We start from the raw sequence: 18,997 nt of genomic DNA on the forward strand, positions 1-18,997 counted from the left end.
TCCTAGTTTCTGGTAACCACCATTTTATTCTTTGATTCTATGAATTTAACTTTATTAAACTCCAGATTTCTTTCGTGGCCTGGGCTCAGTGTCCTCTCATGTGTTTATTTTCCCCACCTGGGGAGGGAGAAGGTGGCCTGGCCCTGTGATCAATGACAAAATGTCCTGGGCTCCTATTTGATGAGACTGTCTCAAGGAGTTAGCACTATTATCAGTGGAAGGCTTCTGCTCAGTTCAGAAAACATACACTGAGCTCCAGTGTGGTAAGGGCCGAGGCAGCCAGATCACTTGAGGTCAGGAGTTCAAGACCAGCCTGGCCAACATGGTGAAACCCATCCTTACTAAAAAATATAAAAATTAGCCAGGCATGGTGTGCGTGCCTTTAATCCCAGCTACTTGGGAGGCTGAGGCAGGAGAATTGTCTGAACCTGGGAGGTGGAAGTTGCAATGAACTGAGATTGGGCCACTGCACTCCAGCCTGGGCAACAGAGCAAGACTGCATCTAGAGAGAAAAAAAAAAAGAGGAAGAAGAAGAAAACGCTCATTGAGAATTTATTACATGCAAATAGGATACATAAAAATAGATAAATAATGGAATAAGTTGACTTATGTTAAGCATATTTAAGATGAGATAGCAGTGAACTATGAGAAACTTCTTTTTTTTTTTTTTTTTTTTTTTTGAGACGGAGTCTCACGCTGTTGCCCAGGCTGGAGTGCAGTGGCGCGATCTCGGCTCACTGCAAGCTCCGCCTCCCGGGTTCCCGCCATTCTCCTGCCTCAGCCTCCTGAGTAGCTGGGACTACAGGCGCCCGCCACCGCGCCCGGCTAATTTTTTGTATTTTTGGTAGAGACGGGGTTTCACTGTGGTCTCGATCTCCTGACCTTGTGATCCGCCTGCCTCGGCCTCCCAAAGTGCTGGGATTACAGGCTTGAGCCACCGCGCCCGGCCGAGAAACTTCTTAGAGGCAGGAGGATGGAGATAGTTCTTAGAGAATGGGAAGAAGTGAGGCAAGTCATGGGGGAAGAAAAGCTCTTCCACACACGTGGAGCACCGTGACCAAGAGTGAGGATGCGGGAGGATTGACGGGAGATCCGAGAGGCAGTGAGCACATCCATTTGGCCGAAGTGGAAGATTGTCACAGGGGAATAATAAAACAGATATAGAGAGTAATTGGGAATAGATTGTGGATAACCTTGAATACTCAGTAAAACAACTGCAATCTATTTTATTGAAAGCTTGTAGGATGAACTTTTAACAGTTGAGATGTAACTGGCATACCAGGATCAGTCTTAAAACAGAAATAGTCCGGAAACGAGCGGTGTTCTTTGTAGGAGCGTGCCCCTTCAGCGCTTCCCCTCCTGCTGTGCGTTTCCATTTCTCCTCAGCCCTGTGCTATCACTTGCCTTTGCAGGTGCCTCCATTGCTCTCATGGACAAAGAAGGATTGACAGCCCTCAGCTGGGCTTGTTTGAAGGGCCATCTCTCAGTAGTACGTTCTCTGGTGGATAACGGAGCTGCCACAGACCATGCTGACAAGAATGGCCGTACCCCACTGGACCTGGCAGCTTTCTATGGTGATGCTGAGGTGGTAAGTACCTTTAAACAAGCCTCAGGAGAGCAGAGAGAGGGCTGTTCTCCATCCATACTACCTGGAGTTGAAAGTGGAGTGATGTATTGATGATTCCTGATACAGAGCTCTCAGATCTATACTTGCTAGAAAGCAAGAATATTCAAAATGCTCTTAAAGATCAAGAATATAGCTAAGGCCTGAAATACCTTGGCGGCATAGCCTGGTTCAGGCCAGCAGTTGAAAAAGGTCAGGCAGCAGCCAGAGCCCTCAGTGGAACAGTACTGAGCCATTACACCTGTCCTAATGCTCTGCTTGATCCATGTCCTAGGTTCAGTTCCTGGTAGATCACGGGGCCATGATCGAGCACGTTGACTACAGTGGAATGCGCCCTTTGGATAGGGCAGTGGGGTGCCGGAACACTTCTGTTGTTGTCACTCTTCTGAAGAAAGGAGCCAAGATAGGTAGGAGAAGGGAAGAAGGTGTTGGCCATCTGTGCCCAGGGGCCAGACTGGTCCAGTGGTCTGGCTGCCCTGGGTATTTGGTGTGAGCATATATAGTTCCCCTTCCTCCCTGGCCCAATTATTGTCCAAGTGAACAGAGAGGCTCTTGGCCCAGAGAAAGCACCATGTGAGCCATGGTCTGCAGTCCCCTGTGTCCAGAACCACATGGTTCTCTACCATGTCCCTTGTAGCCTTAGCCAGGAGGCTGCTCTGGCCTTAAGCACCTCTCAGCACTGCCTCTGTACCAGCCCCACCCTGTCAGCATCCTGGATCTCTGCACTGCCGTGAGCCTTTGCTTTCCCTTGCTCTGAATGTGCTTCAGACTCAAGTCCCTGCTGCCGCTGTCCCAGCTGCTCCCCAAGCCCACAGACCCGTAGACGAGGGTTGGCTGATATGCTGGCTTTGTGCTGCCTGCCTCTCACTGCTGCTTTTTCCTTCTTTTTTTTTTTTTCACCTTCATCCATTTTTTTTTCCTCTCCTACAACTTTTTGTTTTCTCCTTTCTTTGAAGGTTGTCAGACGTTACCGAGTCGCCCACGAGGTATATTTCACCGCTGTCAGCATCAGACGTGGTCTGATGGCTTGGTCAGCTTTGCCTTCTCCTCTTTGGTTTAGCCTGCATGAGTTCCCTACACCTCTAATCTTTTAATTTACTTCACCTTAAAAGAAGATTTTTTTTAATGACTGTTGTAGAGAATAACTTGAACTTTTGATAACTAACCTTGAAAAGCATAGTTTGTAAATAATTCAGGCATTTGTAAACTAATCAATGTAACCTGTTCTTTCTTTTTGTGGGTAAAATCATCCTCAGTAATGTTGGTTTGTTTCACGTCTGATTGACATTCGAACTGTGCTCCTGCTTCAAAGTGAATCCCGGGGAGTCGTAGTTGGTACTTATCATTTAAGGGAAGCTTTAGAGTTATCAGTGGTTTCCCTTCTGCAAAGTACATATTTTAAAGTTAAGAGGCTAAACGTCTGGGGGTTTTGAGTCCCAAATCCAAAATAAATTACCCTTTTTGGACTTTTCAAATCCTGTGGTAATGTTTAATATAAATCCTTTCTCCCAATTTCCTTATTTAAAATAATTCCGAACTGAGCCATTGCCTGCCCACATGCAGCATGCAGGCTTTGCTGCCCTCATGTGGGGCAGGCTCACATGGTTCCAATGTTCTTATTTTAAGGTGAATACAAATCCAGTGCAGCTTCTTGGCAGTGGGAGTTACTAAAATACTCCCAGGTCTAAAAGATGAGGTACGGATTGTGGAGCAAGTTGTTCTCTCAGCAGAAATTCCCCCCAGGGTATTTTTTTCACCTAGCTTCCTACCACCCTTACATTGTATGAGTTTTTTACCCATCATGCATCCTGTACACTACAGGTCCAGCCACATGGGCGATGGCCACCTCCAAGCCAGACATCATGATCATCCTCTTGAGCAAGCTGATGGAAGAGGGGGACATGTTTTATAAGGTGAGGGGAGGGAGGGACACAGTTTCTTCAGAACAGCCACTCGCTGTTTTCTATGCGTAGAATCTTCCAAAGTCTTGAAATCAATTCTCATCTTTTGTTGTAGAGGCCAAGGGAAAATACTGTTCCTCAGTGATGGCCTCATATGTTGGGGATCCTGGGGTTCTACCTTACCAAGAGAGCAAGGGTAGCCTATACTTGCCTGCAGCTGATCAACCTAAAGCCCTGGTTTCACCTGGTCACTAACCGGTGGTTATGTCGATTTCTACATGGAATCTGTTAGGTAGGATCTGGAAACTCATGGGACAAGTAAAAGTAAAATTATGTAGTATAGCTATTTCCATTATGGTGATCCTAGCTTTCATATGTCATTATATATACATAGATTAAAAAGTACGTAACAATAGCTTATCAGCATCCTTGAGTAAGATAAGGAAACCAAGACAAATAGCAATTATAAGATTTGTTTGAAATCATTCACTGAATGACAACAATTACAAAAACTATGGAGTCTTTTTGTACTCACAATCCAAGCTGAAGGCTCCATACCCTGACACAGGTAAACTCCTCGGTCTATTCCATGTCAAAGTCATCGCACTGTGTTGAGATCAGCTAGATTACCCGCCCCCAAAGCTTCATACAAATCCAACCCAGTTTTTGGCAGCAGGCATCACTGACACTTCCCCAGGACTAAAAGTTAAGGAAAAATAGTTGTGAAGCATATTATTCTCACCTGTGTCAGGAGTGTACAAGTTCCTAGGAGCAGAATTCTATCTTCTAAGTACCCTTTGAGTGAGTCATGGTAATCTAGGACTCTCAGGCTTTCAGGAAGCTTAAGCCCTGGCCCAACCTTGATTTTACGCAACTTCCAAGAAGGTCCTCATTACCCTAGATGTCATATTTATGGACTTCACAATGGCATTGCTCTCAGGTTATGTCCTGGTTATAGCATAACTTCTGGTATTCTGAGGCAAGGAGTCCTCTTAATGAAAATATGCAGTGCCATTATTGTTCCCCTCAGAATTCTACCTTGAAAGATTCCAAATCTCTCCTTTGTGACTGGTGCTAAGGGAAAAGTAAAAGACTGGGATCCCTGTGGAATTGTAAGTATAGAGAAGGAATAGAGTGGATAACGATCAGCTAAAGGGGTGGGAGATGCTGCCTGCATCTTTCTGGGCTCAGCTTATAGATTTTCAGATACAAAGTGGAAGAAAAGTGTAAGGTCACTATGGCCAGATCTCTAAATTGGTCATAGATTTACTTCATCTTGGATAATCCCTCCTGCAACATCCGATGGAATCACAAACTCTCAACTTCACTTCTCTACTGCCACCCTGCTCCATGCCTTTTCCGAAAATGGGGAACACTGATTGGTATTATTTTATGCCATGAGATTAGGGAAACAACCGCTAGACTGCTTTAGCTCCCACATCCTTCGTGAGCAAGAGAATGACTTCTAGAGGGCTGACCAGGTGGAGCGTCAGACCAAAAAAAGAGTTCTCCAGACAAACCAGAAATTAAGGAAGAAGTAATAACTTTGGAGTGCTTGGGACTAGGAAGTCATTTGTGTTCTGTAGAGATCAGTTCAAGCAAAAGGAACTTTGAAATGAGCATGGGGCCGGGCGCGGTGGCTCAAGCCTGTAATCCCAGCACTTTGGGAGGCCGAGACGGGTGGATCACGAGGTCAGGAGATCGAGACCATCCTGACTAACACGGTGAAACCCCGTCTCTACTAAAAATACAAAAAGAAATTAGCCGGGCGTGGTGGCGGGCGCCTGTAGTCCCAGCTACTCGGGAGGCTGAGGCAGGAGAATGGCGTGAACCCGGGAGGCGGAGCTTGCAGTGAGCCGAGATCGCGCCACTGCACTCCAGTCTGGGCGACAGAGCAAGACTCCGTCTCAAAAAAAAAAAAAAGAAATACAAAAAACTAGCCGGGCGAGGTGGCGGGCGCCTGTAGTCCCAGCTACTCGGGAGGCTGAGGCCGGAGAATGGCGTGAACCCGGGAGGCGGAGCTTGCAGTGAGCTGAGATCCGGCCACTGCACTCCAGCCTGGGCTACAGAGTGAGACTCCGTCTCAAAAAAAAAAAGAAATGAGCATGGTCAGCCTCTTTGGAATCCAGTTGGGAAGCCAGGGTCTAGGGCCTTCCATTTGCCAAGGCTTTGTCTCCCTGGCTTGTATCTTGGGTATCCCCTCAACCTTGCCTTTCCTGCCAGATGAGTTTCCTATAGAAAAGACTAGACCCTTCTGCCCTCGCCATCAGGGCCAGAACTCCTCTCTAGGCTGATGTTTGGGAGGGTTCGCCCTTAGTAACAGCTGCTGAGAAGAGGAAGGGAGTGGGGACCACACTTCCTCAGCTGTTCCTCAGACCAACTATGTGTTTCGCCATCTTGTGCTCCCATTAGAAAGGTAAAGTAAAGGAAGCTGCCCAGCGCTACCAGTACGCCCTGAAGAAGTTCCCTAGAGAAGGGTTTGGTGAGGACTTGAAAACTTTCCGGGAACTAAAGGTGTCTCTCCTCCTCAACCTCTCTCGGTGTCGCAGGAAAATGAACGTAAGTCCCTGTCACCCCAACTCCTTTCTGCAATCCTGGAAGCTGATAGCCCATGTCACTCACTAGCTTTTACCAGGCCCCTGAAATCCTCCTCTGCCCCATTTGGAACTTGGTTGTCCTTCACAGAGCACTGACATTTGCAATTTGAAAGAAATTAAGGCCGGGCGCGGTGGCTCAAGCCTGTAATCCCAGCACTTTGGGAGGCCGAGACGGGCGGATCACAAGGTCAGGAGATCGAGACCATCCTGGCTAACATGGTGAAACCCCGTCTCTACTAAAAATACGAAAAACTAGCCGGGCGCGGTGGCGGGCGCCTGTAGTCCCAGCTACTCGGGAGGCTGAGGCAGGAGAATGGCGTAAACCCGGGAGGCGGAGCTTGCAGTGAGCTGAGATCCGGCCACTGCACTCCAGCCTGGGCGGCAGAGCGAGACTCCGTCTCAAGAAAAAAAAAAAAAAAAAGAAATTAAGTCTAAGTATCTCAAACTGTAAAGAAATTAATGCTGCGACTACTTTGCAGCTTTCTGAATGTTCATAATTTCACTGAAAGTGACGAGAATACCATCTTTTCCCACCCTCATACCACCCAGTCAATGTTCTGGTCTTTGGGAAAATGTGAGAGCAGTGGTCACTAGAATTCCAGTTGCAATTAGATATGAATTGTAGTCATTACTCTCAGGTATAGTCCCTTGTCATTTGAAGAAGGGCTGAGAGGAGGGCTCAGGACCATGGTCTTGAAGGTTTAACTTCTGAGGCTGTTGAACTTTTTGCCTCTTTCCTCATCTTTGTATCCCAGCATGCCATGTCCCTTCTCATCCTAGAGGGAATCTCAGAACTCCCCCTGGACCTTGACTGTCTCCCTGGTAGGCCACAGTCCTTCCTGCCTACCTTGCAGACCCACCTCAGATGCCCCCAGCCACTGCTCCCTCAGCCACTGCCCTTTAACATGAAGACACTCCAAGCCAAGAACCCTCTCTCAGGTTTTGGAAATAGCTAAGATTGCATCAGGAGTCTCTGACATCCACCAGCCTGAGGTCTCACAGTTCTTCAGGAGATAAACACAATCCAAGCCATACAGACGCATCGATCAATTAAAACCTCAGCTGGACGGAAGCAGGATTTAAACCTCATGGCCAGGGATCTTCCAGAAAGATGATTTGTGTGTGTAACCTTTAGATCATCCATTTCAGACCCTAAACCCTGACACTTGGAAGGAGCCTGAGATAAACCTGACTGTCTCAGAGAACACAGCCATGACGCTCAGAGGCAGAGTTGCCCCATGGTGCTGAGGGAAGTGGGGACGTGGCAGAGGCCCCCCGACGCCGGGAAGGGAGAGGGTGGTGGTCTCGGGAGACAGTGAGGTTTTCATGGCCACGAGGTCTCCTGTGAAATGAAAGGAACAGCACCAAGGCCTCCCCTGGCACCAGCCGAGGAGGGTGAGGCAAAGCTCCGAAGTTGCTGCCAACCCACTGATTAAAAATGCCCTCGTCCTTTCAGGAATAATGATGGTCCCAAAAGAACAAATAAAAGGATAAGGCTGGAAGCAGAGCAGGGATAGGTGACCCATAAAAGGTGAAATTCCTTCTAGTCCACATTTGTTCAGAAGCAGTTGTTAACCACCTCCTGGGCCAGTACTGTGCCAAGCACCAGACGTCTGTCTTCTTAGGTAGAGGATTGCCCATCAACTTTTTAAAAATGTTTTTACCTATGCCCCAGGGCCTTTGTTCTGCCCAAGGCCTTGTTTTCTGCCTTAGGACTCATGACTATAACCAGAGGCTACCGTGCTATACTGTGGCTTTGACACTAAAAGAAGGGGGAACCTTCCCTTTTAGCTTAGTATTTAAGGGAATACTGAAAACCACAGACTGCCTAGGTGGCGCTGTTCCCCACCCCACCCCACGGTCTGTGTTCACAGCCCTGCGAGCATGTTCCTCACAGGGACAGCACAGACCTCAGTCATAGCCGGGGTCTTCTCTTCTCTTGTTTTGTTTTGTTTTTCATTTTAAGTGTTTCTAAGTAAGGAACCAGTGAAGAAAAGGAACAGACCAGAGAAGCCTCTGTGAAATAGAAAGAAAACGATAATTAATGAGCATCTACTGTGTGCCAGGAACTGTGCAGGGCTTTTAAATATTGTATCACACTCGATCCTACCTCTGGAGTAGGTATGGATGAGAAAATACATCATACACTCGGGGGTATGAAGCTGGTCAGAGAATTGAACCCAAGTCTGTCTGACAGCCCCTCTCCCTCTAGTCTCCGTAGTCAGTGCAGTTTCCTGTACAGATGTCATCTTCCTGGACTTTACAGGACACCTTCTCACCTGTCCCTTAGAAAGCCAAAGGGTAGTGCATGTAGCAGGAGGGTGTGGGGCTCAGACCAGGGTCCACGCGAGTTGTGGACATGTGCGTTTGCCTCCTACACGCGTGGATAACTTCAGGAGCTTCGCTGGAAAGGGTTGGTGTTTGACTTCCGGGCTGAGAACTGTATTAGAAAGGCAAAAAGGGAAAATTAAAACTATTTTAATATTCTGGGCAGATAAAGTCCAGTGAGCAGTCGCAAGGCTACGCAGGACAAAGGCAGAAGGAACTTTCAGTCCACAGGCCCCATGGCTAGAGTCATGTCAGGCACATCTAGCGTCCCAGGCTTTCCATCCATGAATGTCAAAAAATGTACAAATAATTTGTTTTATTCCCAAGTTGTCTATTTTTTATATCTCATCAATGACTCATTTGCACACCTATTGTAATGACAGGATTTTGGAATGGCGGAGGAATTTGCTACTAAGGCCCTGGAGCTGAAACCGAAATCTTATGAAGCTTACTATGCGAGAGCAAGGGCCAAACGCAGCAGCAGGTGAGGAGAGAGAGAGAGGGTGAAAGCAAGAGGTCTCTTTTCTGAAAATTTGGCCAAGGCAGCGTCGGCCACCCTGGGGCATATGTACCCAAATACATCTCTGTCCTTGAGAACCGTCAGGGCCAAGCTTTGGGGATGGCTCTGATAGCACAGCCCTCAGCTCGAGATCAGCAAATCTGCTGGGCTGTGGAGACCACGAATGTTTCACTTCGGGAGAAACACTTTTTCACTGGAGAATGGCAGCTTCTTCCCAGAAGCCTCTGCCGTATCTCAGGCGCTTTCCAACCCCCAAAGCAGCATAAAGAGACAACGGCGACTTAAAGAAGCCACTTAAGCAGAGCGTCCGACCACCCCTTTTAGAAGGGAAAGTAGGATGGTTCACTTAACATCACAGGTTCCTCTTCCTTCTCCCATAGGCGTTTGGGGAATCCCAGATTAGTCAGTCTTCCTTCTGGGGCTGTCCTCAAGTCTGGTGGCATCAGACCCCCTTCCACCTAAACCATCACCCACCACACACACACGGAGTCATGAGGTCCTTGCTGTCAGGATGGAGAGGACCCAAGAGAACACCATTCCACATTCCTCGTGCCCACCTGCTGTAGTTTGGCCAGTGGGCAGAAAAGCTCCCAGAAGAACCTAGAACCTGCCATCAGTGATCTTTGTGTAACTGGTCACTGTCTCTTATGCCTTCTGCCCTCCTTCTCCCCAGCTGCATGGGAAAGAACTGCTTCAGGTTCACTGCTATGACCAGGGGCATATGGTCCTGAAAATCACACTCAGGTTGAGGCTAGTGATGGTGGTGGCAGTGATCGCACTCTTATCTAGCTGGGGTAACAAAGTCCTTACAGAAACCTGACTCAAATTCTCCTTCCCTCTGGATCGTTCCTTTTTCACCAGGCCAGTTGCCCCTCCCAGGTGATATTAGTAGAGAAGACGGGAATGTCTCTGACAGTTCATTTCTTCATTTGTAAACTAGAGTCTCCTTGGAGTCAGCTCAGCTCCAGCCCTGAGTGGCCTAGTCAGCAAGCCTAGTGCCTGCCCCACTTCGATAGAGCAGATGGAGACACAGCAGTTCTGAGAGAGGAGGGTTAGAAAGGGCAAAGGACAGGGTTCTTGCCTAGAGTAGAACAGGCCTGAAATTTGGAGCTAAAATATTGAGAACATAAAGAAAAATTTCTGCTGGATCAGCAAGATTTTTAAATATGTAGTTATTTTTGTTCCTAAGCTACTTGACAGTGACCCTGTAAATGACAACCCCACCCAACTTCCATACTGCCTGGTGTGTGTTTGGGCACCAAAACAACTTCCTGAAGGGCCTGGCTGGACTGACACAATGGGGCATTTCTCTACTATTCCCAGAGAGGCCAGAAGGAAGATGGAGGCTGAATGGGTTAGGGAATCATTCGGACTCTTCCAGAATGAGTCTACCTGTTTCCTTCCCTATAAATCCAACTAAACCGAAACACCCCAGACTCCCACAGACGCCACCACAGCTCTCTGAGATAGTGACCATGTTCTCAGCTCTTGGTGCTTTCTCTGGATTCAGAATAACTCCAGCTCCTGTGTTCACATTTTGTCAAGCAGACAGTTCGCAGCAGCCTTAGAGGACCTGAACGAGGCCATCAAGCTGTGTCCCAACAACCGTGAGATCCAGAGGCTTCTGCTGCGAGTGGAAGAAGAGTGTAGACAGATGCAGCAGCCGCAGCAGCCACCGCCGCCGCCGCCACCACCGCAGCCTCAGCAACAGTTGCCGGAAGAAGCAGAACCTGAACCACAGCATGAAGACATATACTCTGTACAGGATATATTCGAGGAGGAGTACCTGGAACAGGATGTTGAAAATGTTTCCATTGGCCTCCAGACAGAGGCCCGGCCCAGCCAGGGGCTCCCAGTCATCCAGAGCCCACCCTCCTCTCCCCCGCCTCGGGACTCAGCCTACATCTCCAGCTCACCTCTTGGCTCTCATCAGGTTTTTGACTTCCGGTCCAGTAGTTCTGTAGGCTCTCCCACTAGACAGACCTATCAGTCCACCTCACCTGCCCTTTCTCCAACTCATCAGAACTCACATTACAGGCCTAGCCCACCACACACTTCCCCAGCTCATCAGGGAGGATCTTACCGTTTCAGCCCCCCTCCTGTGGGAGGACAGGGCAAAGAATACCCAAGCCCTCCCCCTTCCCCTCTCCGGAGAGGCCCTCAGTATCGGGCCAGCCCTCCAGCTGAAAGTATGAGTGTCTATAGATCCCAGTCTGGTTCACCGGTGCGCTATCAGCAGGAAACAAACATCAGTCAGCTTCCTGGCAGACCCAAATCTCCATTATCCAAAATGGCCCAGCGGCCCTACCAGATGCCTCAGCTCCCTGTGGCAGTTCCCCAGCAAGGGCTCAGGCTACAGCCTGCCAAGGCCCAGATTGTGAGAAGTAACCAGCCCAGCCCAGCCGTCCATTCAAGCACCGTCATCCCCACAGGAGCCTATGGCCAAGTAGCCCATTCAATGGCCAGTAAATACCAGTCTTCACAAGGAGACATAGGAGTCAGCCAGAGCCGGTTGGTTTATCAAGGGTCAATTGGGGGGATCGTAGGGGATGGGAGGCCGGTGCAGCACGTCCAAGCCAGCCTGAGTGCAGGCGCCATCTGTCAGCATGGAGGGTTGACCAAAGAGGACCTTCCACAGCGGCCTTCCTCAGCATACCGGGGTGGCACGAGATACAGCCAGACGCCGCAGATCGGACGCAGCCAGTCAGCATCCTATTACCCAGTCTGTCACTCAAAACTAGATCTGGAGCGCTCCTCCAGCCAACTAGGTTCCCCTGATGTGTCACATTTAATCAGAAGACCTATTAGCGTCAATCCTAACGAAATCAAACCCCACCCGCCAACTCCCAGGCCGTTGCTGCATTCCCAAAGTGTAGGCCTTCGCTTCTCTCCATCTAGCAATAGTATCTCCTCCACCTCCAACCTAACTCCGACCTTCCGGCCATCTTCTTCCATCCAGCAAATGGAGATCCCACTGAAACCCGCATACGAGAGGTCATGTGATGAGCTGTCGCCAGTGTCTCCAACTCAAGGAGGTTACCCCAGTGAGCCCACCCGATCCAGGACCACACCGTTCATGGGGATCATAGACAAAACAGCACGGACTCAGCAGTACCCCCACCTCCACCAGCAGAATCGGACCTGGGCTGTGTCATCCGTGGACACCGTCCTCAGTCCCACGTCTCCAGGCAACCTGCCTCAGCCCGAGTCCTTCAGTCCACCGTCATCCATCAGCAACATTGCCTTTTATAACAAAACCAACAATGCACAGAATGGCCATTTGCTGGAGGACGATTATTACAGCCCCCATGGGTTGCTGGCTAATGGGTCTCGTGGAGACCTCTTGGAGCGAGTCAGCCAGGCCTCCTCCTATCCCGATGTGAAGGTAGCTCGGACTCTACCTGTGGCTCAGGCATACCAGGACAACCTGTACAGGCAGCTGTCCCGAGACTCTCGGCAAGGGCAGACATCCCCTATCAAACCAAAGAGACCATTTGTGGAGTCTAATGTTTAAAAGACGTTTTGTTGGAGTGAGACCCATATGTTTTCACTGCACATTTTCAGGCTTGGTTTCCACATTTGAGGTAGCTCCCTGGCTTAATTCTCATGTAGTTTCTGTGTGGTGTTCAGAGGTGGCAGCCCACATGCTGAAATCCTTTGCATGCAGCCGACTGGGAAGCGGCCTCCCGGGAGCCAGGACTTCAGTTTCTCTTGTCTGTGCCCAGCCACATGCTCTCTCCCTCTCTCCAGATGCCAACGAGGAGATTTTCGTGCCGTGTGCTTTAACCCAGGGAGATCACACACACTGGTCAGCTTTTTCCAGGAGACAATCGCTTTCACTGATGTTCTTGTTGTGTAATTGTCTTTTTCCTTTTTTAAAAAATAAGGTGTTCTTGTTCGTTTTCTTCTAGAAACTTTAGAAAGAGTGTGATGCCCCTTTGCCTTTGCATTCTTAGCCAGTGTCACCCACACAGCCAGCCGCAGCGCACTCTCATGCTGTGGCCCCTCCCCAGGCCGCCAGCGCCCTGCAGCCGCCAGGTCTACAGTGTGCATTAGGATTATTGCTGGTCTTCCTAGGGAGGTAAAAGGATCAAAGAGAGAGAAGGAATAAATGCTAAATTGGAAGAAAACCCCAATATAATTATGTAAAATGTCACTACATTGATTTTCCGAGAGGCATCATAGGAACATGTAAAAAACAGCCCTTTAAATATTGCAGTCAGCCAAGGAAATTAGATGAGAATTGTGGCTATTAAGAGAATTCACTGAGAGTTACTCTCTAGGTTTTTAGCCAACAACCACTAAAAGCTGCTGCTTTTCCAGGGTAGGGGAAGGAATGACTACATAGAAAAACAAAAAAAGATTGTTCTAAATTCTCAGTGAAAGGTGATAGGAAGTCTGTTCTGGAGTCATCTACCTTTTAGATCCTGATACATCACTGAATGTCATACTCCACGAAAAGGAAACTCTTCCCGAAGGCTGGCTGGTGTGACAATCCCGTTAGTTGGGTCTTCACCTACGGCCAGATTTTGTTCTAGTGGCCCTCCTTCTGTAAACCCAGATGGTGTCATACAGAAATCGGTTCTTCTAGAAACAGATTGGAATCTCTTGGGACCATAAGACTGAGTCCCAATATTTCCACCCAGGGTCACGCCCGTTGTTGTCAACTTTCATTTTGAGATCTATAGTTCGATTATTATTACAGGAACTGTTTCTTTTCTTTTTCTAGAAGTATTTGTGGGAGTGTGATATTTTAAAGTCAGACACAGCAAAAAGTGTTTCAGGGTGAAGAACGATCCCTTTTAGCCCTGTTTTGTAGCCCTGGGTGGGGGCATGAGATAGACAGCAAGCTTCTGATCTGGTCACTGTGCACATCTTCTAGGTCTCGTGGTCATTTGGTAGGCTGACCTTTGAGTGAGTGAGGCCACTATTGAGTGGATAGCAAGAATATTGGAAGCAAAGCCTTGGCACAGGCCTGGCACTAGCTGTACATCAGCTCTTACAACTAAACAATTCAACCCAACAAACTAAGCAACTGAAACAAAACAAAGGAGCATTCGTTCTCTGTTGCTAGGAACCATTCTGCTCTGTTAGGGAAGGGCTGCAGGAAGGGCAGTTTCCTGAATAAAAATCTGGCTGTGACCAGACCCATGTGTCATAATAAGTGCCCTCTGAAGGGATCATTAAGACACAGGGAACATGAACCTGAGATCAGAAGCATTTCTTTACTAATTTAGATTCTGCCAAATAGATGGACCTCTCCAGCCCCAAACCTAAAACAGGCCAGGACTTGTCTCTTTGTGCTGGAAGCAATTAGTGGGACTAACTCAAGCCCTGGCCTCTTTCCACCCTCCCTGACACCTAAGGACTACCTTCTCAGCTAGACCAGGGTGGGCATCAGCATCCTCTCTCCATCTCTATAGCCCTCTCTCTCACATCAGGAAGATGAAGCGTGTAGCTCTAGCGGCAGCCTCTAGCCAGCAGCCCAGTGGCCTCTCAGATCACTTTTTGGCCAGGTCTCGGCACTGCTGGCCTCTTTGCATCTTATTCCTTACAACCGCCTCTCGCTGAGGAGCCACTGCATTCGGAAGAATTTCTCAGTGTCTGTTAGAAAAGTGCTTCTGCTCATTTCAAACGCCACATATCCACCCACACTCACCTGTCCAAGAGAGTGAGCAGGTCCTGTAGCTTTACAAATATGCCACTGATGCCACTTCTCCCCAGGTCTCTCAGTTTTCCAGGACAGAAAGGAGATGTAGGGCCTATACCCTATTCAGCAAAACACCTAAAATGTCAACAGTCAAAATGTTGACTGTTTGGCCATGATAAGAGGGAGTAGATGTCACCGCTGCATGCCAGTTGTTGACTAGAATATGCCAACCAGAGCTTGTGGGGGCAGGAGACGTTTTTCCTTACAAGCAGACTGCCTGTGCCCTGTGCCCTGTTTGCTACTTCACTGCCATGGAACGATCTGAGTACTGTATTTCAGAGCTGCCCCTTCCCCAGCAGCAAACACTCGCTGAGTCTGTGTCTGGCTTCAGGTGGGAGGAAATGTTTTACTCAATTCATACCACCCTGAAATGGAGGACAGAGGTGACAAACTTCAGCTTAACAGGTTTCTCACCAAGATGTATGTTCCATTGGCCCAGGATTCTTGCACTAATGGGTTTCTATCACATCGTGTCTATAAATGGGTGCACTTTACTGTTTGAATTTGTAACTGAAGTACTGGGTATTTAAGTGTGAGTAATGTCTTCATTAGAAAATAGCAGAACTGCTCTTGTCTTTTAGTGTATTTTTCAAGAAAAAAATAAGGAAAGGAAAGACATAAAGCAGTGGATTACAACATTTACAGCACAAGAAATAACTGTTGTATATAAGCATCAAAAAGATTAAGAATTTTTTAATATGAAAAATATTTGCAGTGATTTTAAAGTGCTTTTCCAGCAATGTTCTTAGGGACTCCTGAGACACGGTTACTTTTATCTACTGGATCAGTAAGGCACACAATTAACAATTAACAATTAATGTTTATTTACAAAGTAAAGGGAAAACCTGTGTAACATGAGAATTTGGCATGACAAAATGGAGACCATTTTGTATCTGCTGTTGTATCTTGTCCGGGTTGCAGACGTGCACTATTAAAGTCCCAAGTTAATAGAGCACAAACCCTTCTCGCTCTTCCCCCATGTGCCCCTCTTTTTAGATGTGTATAACAAACTCGATGGCTCAGGAAAATTCCATTAATTAGAATCATGTACAGTACCCCAGGTCGTTGTCCAGATATACAAGTTTGCTCATGTAGTTAAGCCTGGATTATTAAACACTTTTCCTAAATTATTGTAAACAGAACAGCTTAGAGAAAGGTATTCTCAGTCCTTATATTGTATAGTAGTTTATGAACCCCTCTCTAAATATTGGTATTTTTATATTCCAGAGATGTACCCAATAGAAAAATGAAAAATCAGTATCTAATTTAATATCCATAAGTATTTTTCCTTAGATTTTAGTCATGTACAGTGGGCTATGTGGACGTCACTTGTGCTTCACCATAGTTTACCACTAGGTGTCACTGTGGCTCTGCACTGTGCTTGTTGTGTAGCAAAGAACCGCGGTATCCCCTCGGGGGAGAGGAGCTGCTTCCAGGGCAACAGGCAGTCAGGCTCAGAGGTTCAGGAGAAGGGAACAGAGGCCTGGAAGGGGTCTTCGTGCATCTGTGCCAGTTGTGCAAGACGAACTCTTTGAACACTACATACTTTGGACTTCAGCCAGGCAGAGGCTGGGAAAAGGTTGCCCAGAGCTCCCTTGCTCTGGTAGAGGGACAGGTACATGGAGAAGCCCCTTCTTCCCCATGAGCCTCCCTCCTCTCAGTTCCTCTCAGCCTCCAGCTTTTATAACTCCAGAAGCGTCACAGTTGGGTGGTTTGATTCAGAGAGAGTTATTTTTCTACTGCAGAAATGCCTTGGACAAAACCAGTGCTCACTGAATCTTTGCCACAAAATGGAACAGGCTATCCCAGGGGGCAAGAGGTGCCTGCCCCTGTGCCCAGCCTCCTCTTGATGCTCCCAGTGCCCAGCAGCCTCGCCCATCCTGCCTGTCTGTTCCTGGGCTGCCCATTTCTCCAGAAACCGACCTGCAAAGGCAGCTGGCTGCTGCCTGCACACCGAGGGCTGCGCGGTCCTGCTGCTTGCTCACTGGGAGGTGCAGCTCTTTCTCCTCTTCCTCTAGGAATTCCAGACCAACCATCTACCATGACTAACAACAATGAACAAAGGGCTTAGGGGTAAGAGCTACCTACAAAGACGTGTCATGGAACCCTTCACCATGCAATGCCTTGAACTCAGCTCTGGCTGCTCCCAAGAAAAGGTGGCTGGCTGGGGGCCTGGACACAAGCACAATGGGGCTGGTGGAGCCACTGTGCAGAGCTACTTGAATAATCACTGGGTTTTCATCAACTCCTTTTGTCATACAGACCACTCAAGGGCTGAAGTGTTGGTAACCTTCATTTCGGTGTCCAAAGCCTCACAGCAGCTGAGCCACCCTGAGATGCTTGTGGCCACATGGTGGCCACAGTCAGAGCTTTGAAAGTCAGTACCAAATGAACGCATAATTGGACACCAAAAATCAAGTGTTACTTTCATGTTTCCTCACCCCTGTCATCTCATTGCCTCCTGCTGACTCTGATACCGACGCTGAGCTGACTTGCCAGGCTGCCGCTGGATGCATAGAGATCAGGCCAGCGCTGCGCTCATTTTTCCAGATAGACCTACTCTGTGGAACGGAAGTGCCCTAGCTGCTTTGTTTTTGTAGCACTTGCTGGCTGAATTTTTCTTTTGCTAATCGCTAACCAGAAAGTCTGGTTAGAGGGGGCTCAACTCAATCCCTTTGGTCCCCAGAGCCAGACAAGAGTTAATTCTGGAAAATTCAGTACTTGAATGTACCTGCCTTACTGCATACCAATTTACTTGGGGTGGGGAGGGGGGGAAGTTAGAGATGCCGGCTCCAGATCTCCACTTCATTCCCAGGTGATGTTGGAAATCCTGTAAAGTTACACTTCCTGTGCTGGTTTTGTTTTGTTTTTTGTTTCCTTTGGCTGATTCCTGCTGAGTGAGGCCAGTTCCTCATCAGGCTCAGGGCAGGTGCCATTTTCAGGCGTGGCCTCCTTTCCATCTAGCACAGCATCTTTGTCTCTGTTCTGTCTCCTCCAAATCCAAGATGATTTTAATTAGTACAGACATGTACAGTCTACAATTAAAGAGTGATTTGTACTAATATGATTTTGATTCTTCCTCCTCTTTGCTGTCCTTTCAAGACACTTGCTGGAAAAAGCTTTAATGCACTTAGTTTTCCCTTAGGTTTTCTATGACTCCGATGTAAAGGACTTTCTCTGTACAGTATATTACCCAATGCATGTTTGTTCTCTCCCGATACAGTGAACACCACACAGTTGTGAAGCCGTGCAGTGGGGATGCCCCACACCCTGCAGAGGCATCGACCCCTGTGTATAAGGAAAGACATTTTCCTTTGCTGTACTTGCTTGAGCAGTTTTATTGTCTGTACATGTGAGCTGTGTGAGATAGATGTGAAAAGTTCAAATGAATGCATTTTCCTGCCCCATGTATACAGATTGTCATCTGTACAATGAACTGTATGTATGAAAGCAAATGTACTTATTTATAAATGGCTAACACTTGGAAAACCACGGTGTTGTGATGCTTTTCTCCTTCCGTTACAGCCTCTTCAGGGAGCTGGCTTTGAAGCTTACCCTCCTGAGGATGCAGTGATGGGGGCGCCCTCCCCCAGGAGGCACTGGGCAGGTTAGGGCTAAGGCCGAATTCCCGATGATTTGCTTGGTCTCTTGTGGGACATTCAGAGCCACCCCTTTGTGCATTTATTCGCTTGGTCACGTTATTGAGCACCTCCTGTCCTCAGAGTTGGACACTGTGATAGGCCCTGGAGAGAGCTGTGGATAACAAGAGACGCCATTCTAAGGAGCTGTCAGCTTGTGACATTTGTCAAGAAAGGGAAGCTTTTTCTTCATTGGAAGAGGTTTTTCTCCAGCTATACCAAGGGAGCACTGAGCTCTCATTTCATTTTGTAGCTGAAGCTGCACCCAACCCAGCCACCCTACCAAAGCCAAGGCTGAGGCGGGCTGCCAGCTTGAGTGGCTGCATTTAGAGGCTGCATGCTGAGAGGGTAGCGAGCGGAGGGCACAGTTCCCACTGAATACCCAAGGGCTTCGTCACAACTGGAGGCCCACTGCTTCCAGGGGCTTTGTCTTTTCATCAGAAATCTGGTCAAACTCCAGTCCTCACCATAGAGAGCTAGGCAGCTGCATTGTGAATGGAAAAGTAGCAGGTTTCCTGCAACTGGCTGGAGACTCAATACTTTCTAAAAGGGAGCAGGGGTCACGGGGAGCAGCACTGAGCCTGCAGCCTTTCCTGTTTAACTGCGACCTCTGTGTTTACTTCAGGGACAAGCGGGGAGGGAGACCACTTCCTCTAGACATCAGATTTGTGCTAAACAA

At 48.1% G+C, this 18,997-nt stretch overlaps 1 protein-coding gene across 14 annotated transcripts in view; it reads left to right on the forward strand.

The window, feature by feature from the left end:
* The window catches only part of TANC2 (tetratricopeptide repeat, ankyrin repeat and coiled-coil containing 2), a 440,902-nt gene extending 422,733 nt beyond the window's left edge, over positions 1-18,169 (forward strand). For 10 of the 14 annotated variants that reach the window (XM_015438693.3, XM_015438695.3, XM_005584625.4 and 7 more), the window contains 7 exons: positions 1,413-1,588; positions 1,899-2,031; positions 2,581-2,610; positions 3,446-3,537; positions 5,938-6,084; positions 8,834-8,934; positions 10,519-18,169. In XM_015438693.3, coding sequence (XP_015294179.2) covers positions 1,413-1,588; positions 1,899-2,031; positions 2,581-2,610; positions 3,446-3,537; positions 5,938-6,084; positions 8,834-8,934; positions 10,519-12,484 — 2,645 coding nt within the window. In that variant the 3' untranslated portion in view covers positions 12,485-18,169. The remainder of the gene's footprint in view (positions 1-1,412; positions 1,589-1,898; positions 2,032-2,580; positions 2,611-3,445; positions 3,538-5,937; positions 6,085-8,833; positions 8,935-10,518) is intronic. The other 4 variants (XM_015438694.3, XM_005584628.4, XM_074020069.1 and 1 more) reach the window with 3 other exon arrangements.
* Positions 18,170-18,997: the final 828 nt, after the last annotated feature.

The sequence above is a fragment of the Macaca fascicularis genome, chromosome 16 (assembly GCF_037993035.2).
Source record: "Macaca fascicularis isolate 582-1 chromosome 16, T2T-MFA8v1.1".
Classification (NCBI taxonomy): domain Eukaryota; kingdom Metazoa; phylum Chordata; class Mammalia; order Primates; family Cercopithecidae; genus Macaca; species Macaca fascicularis.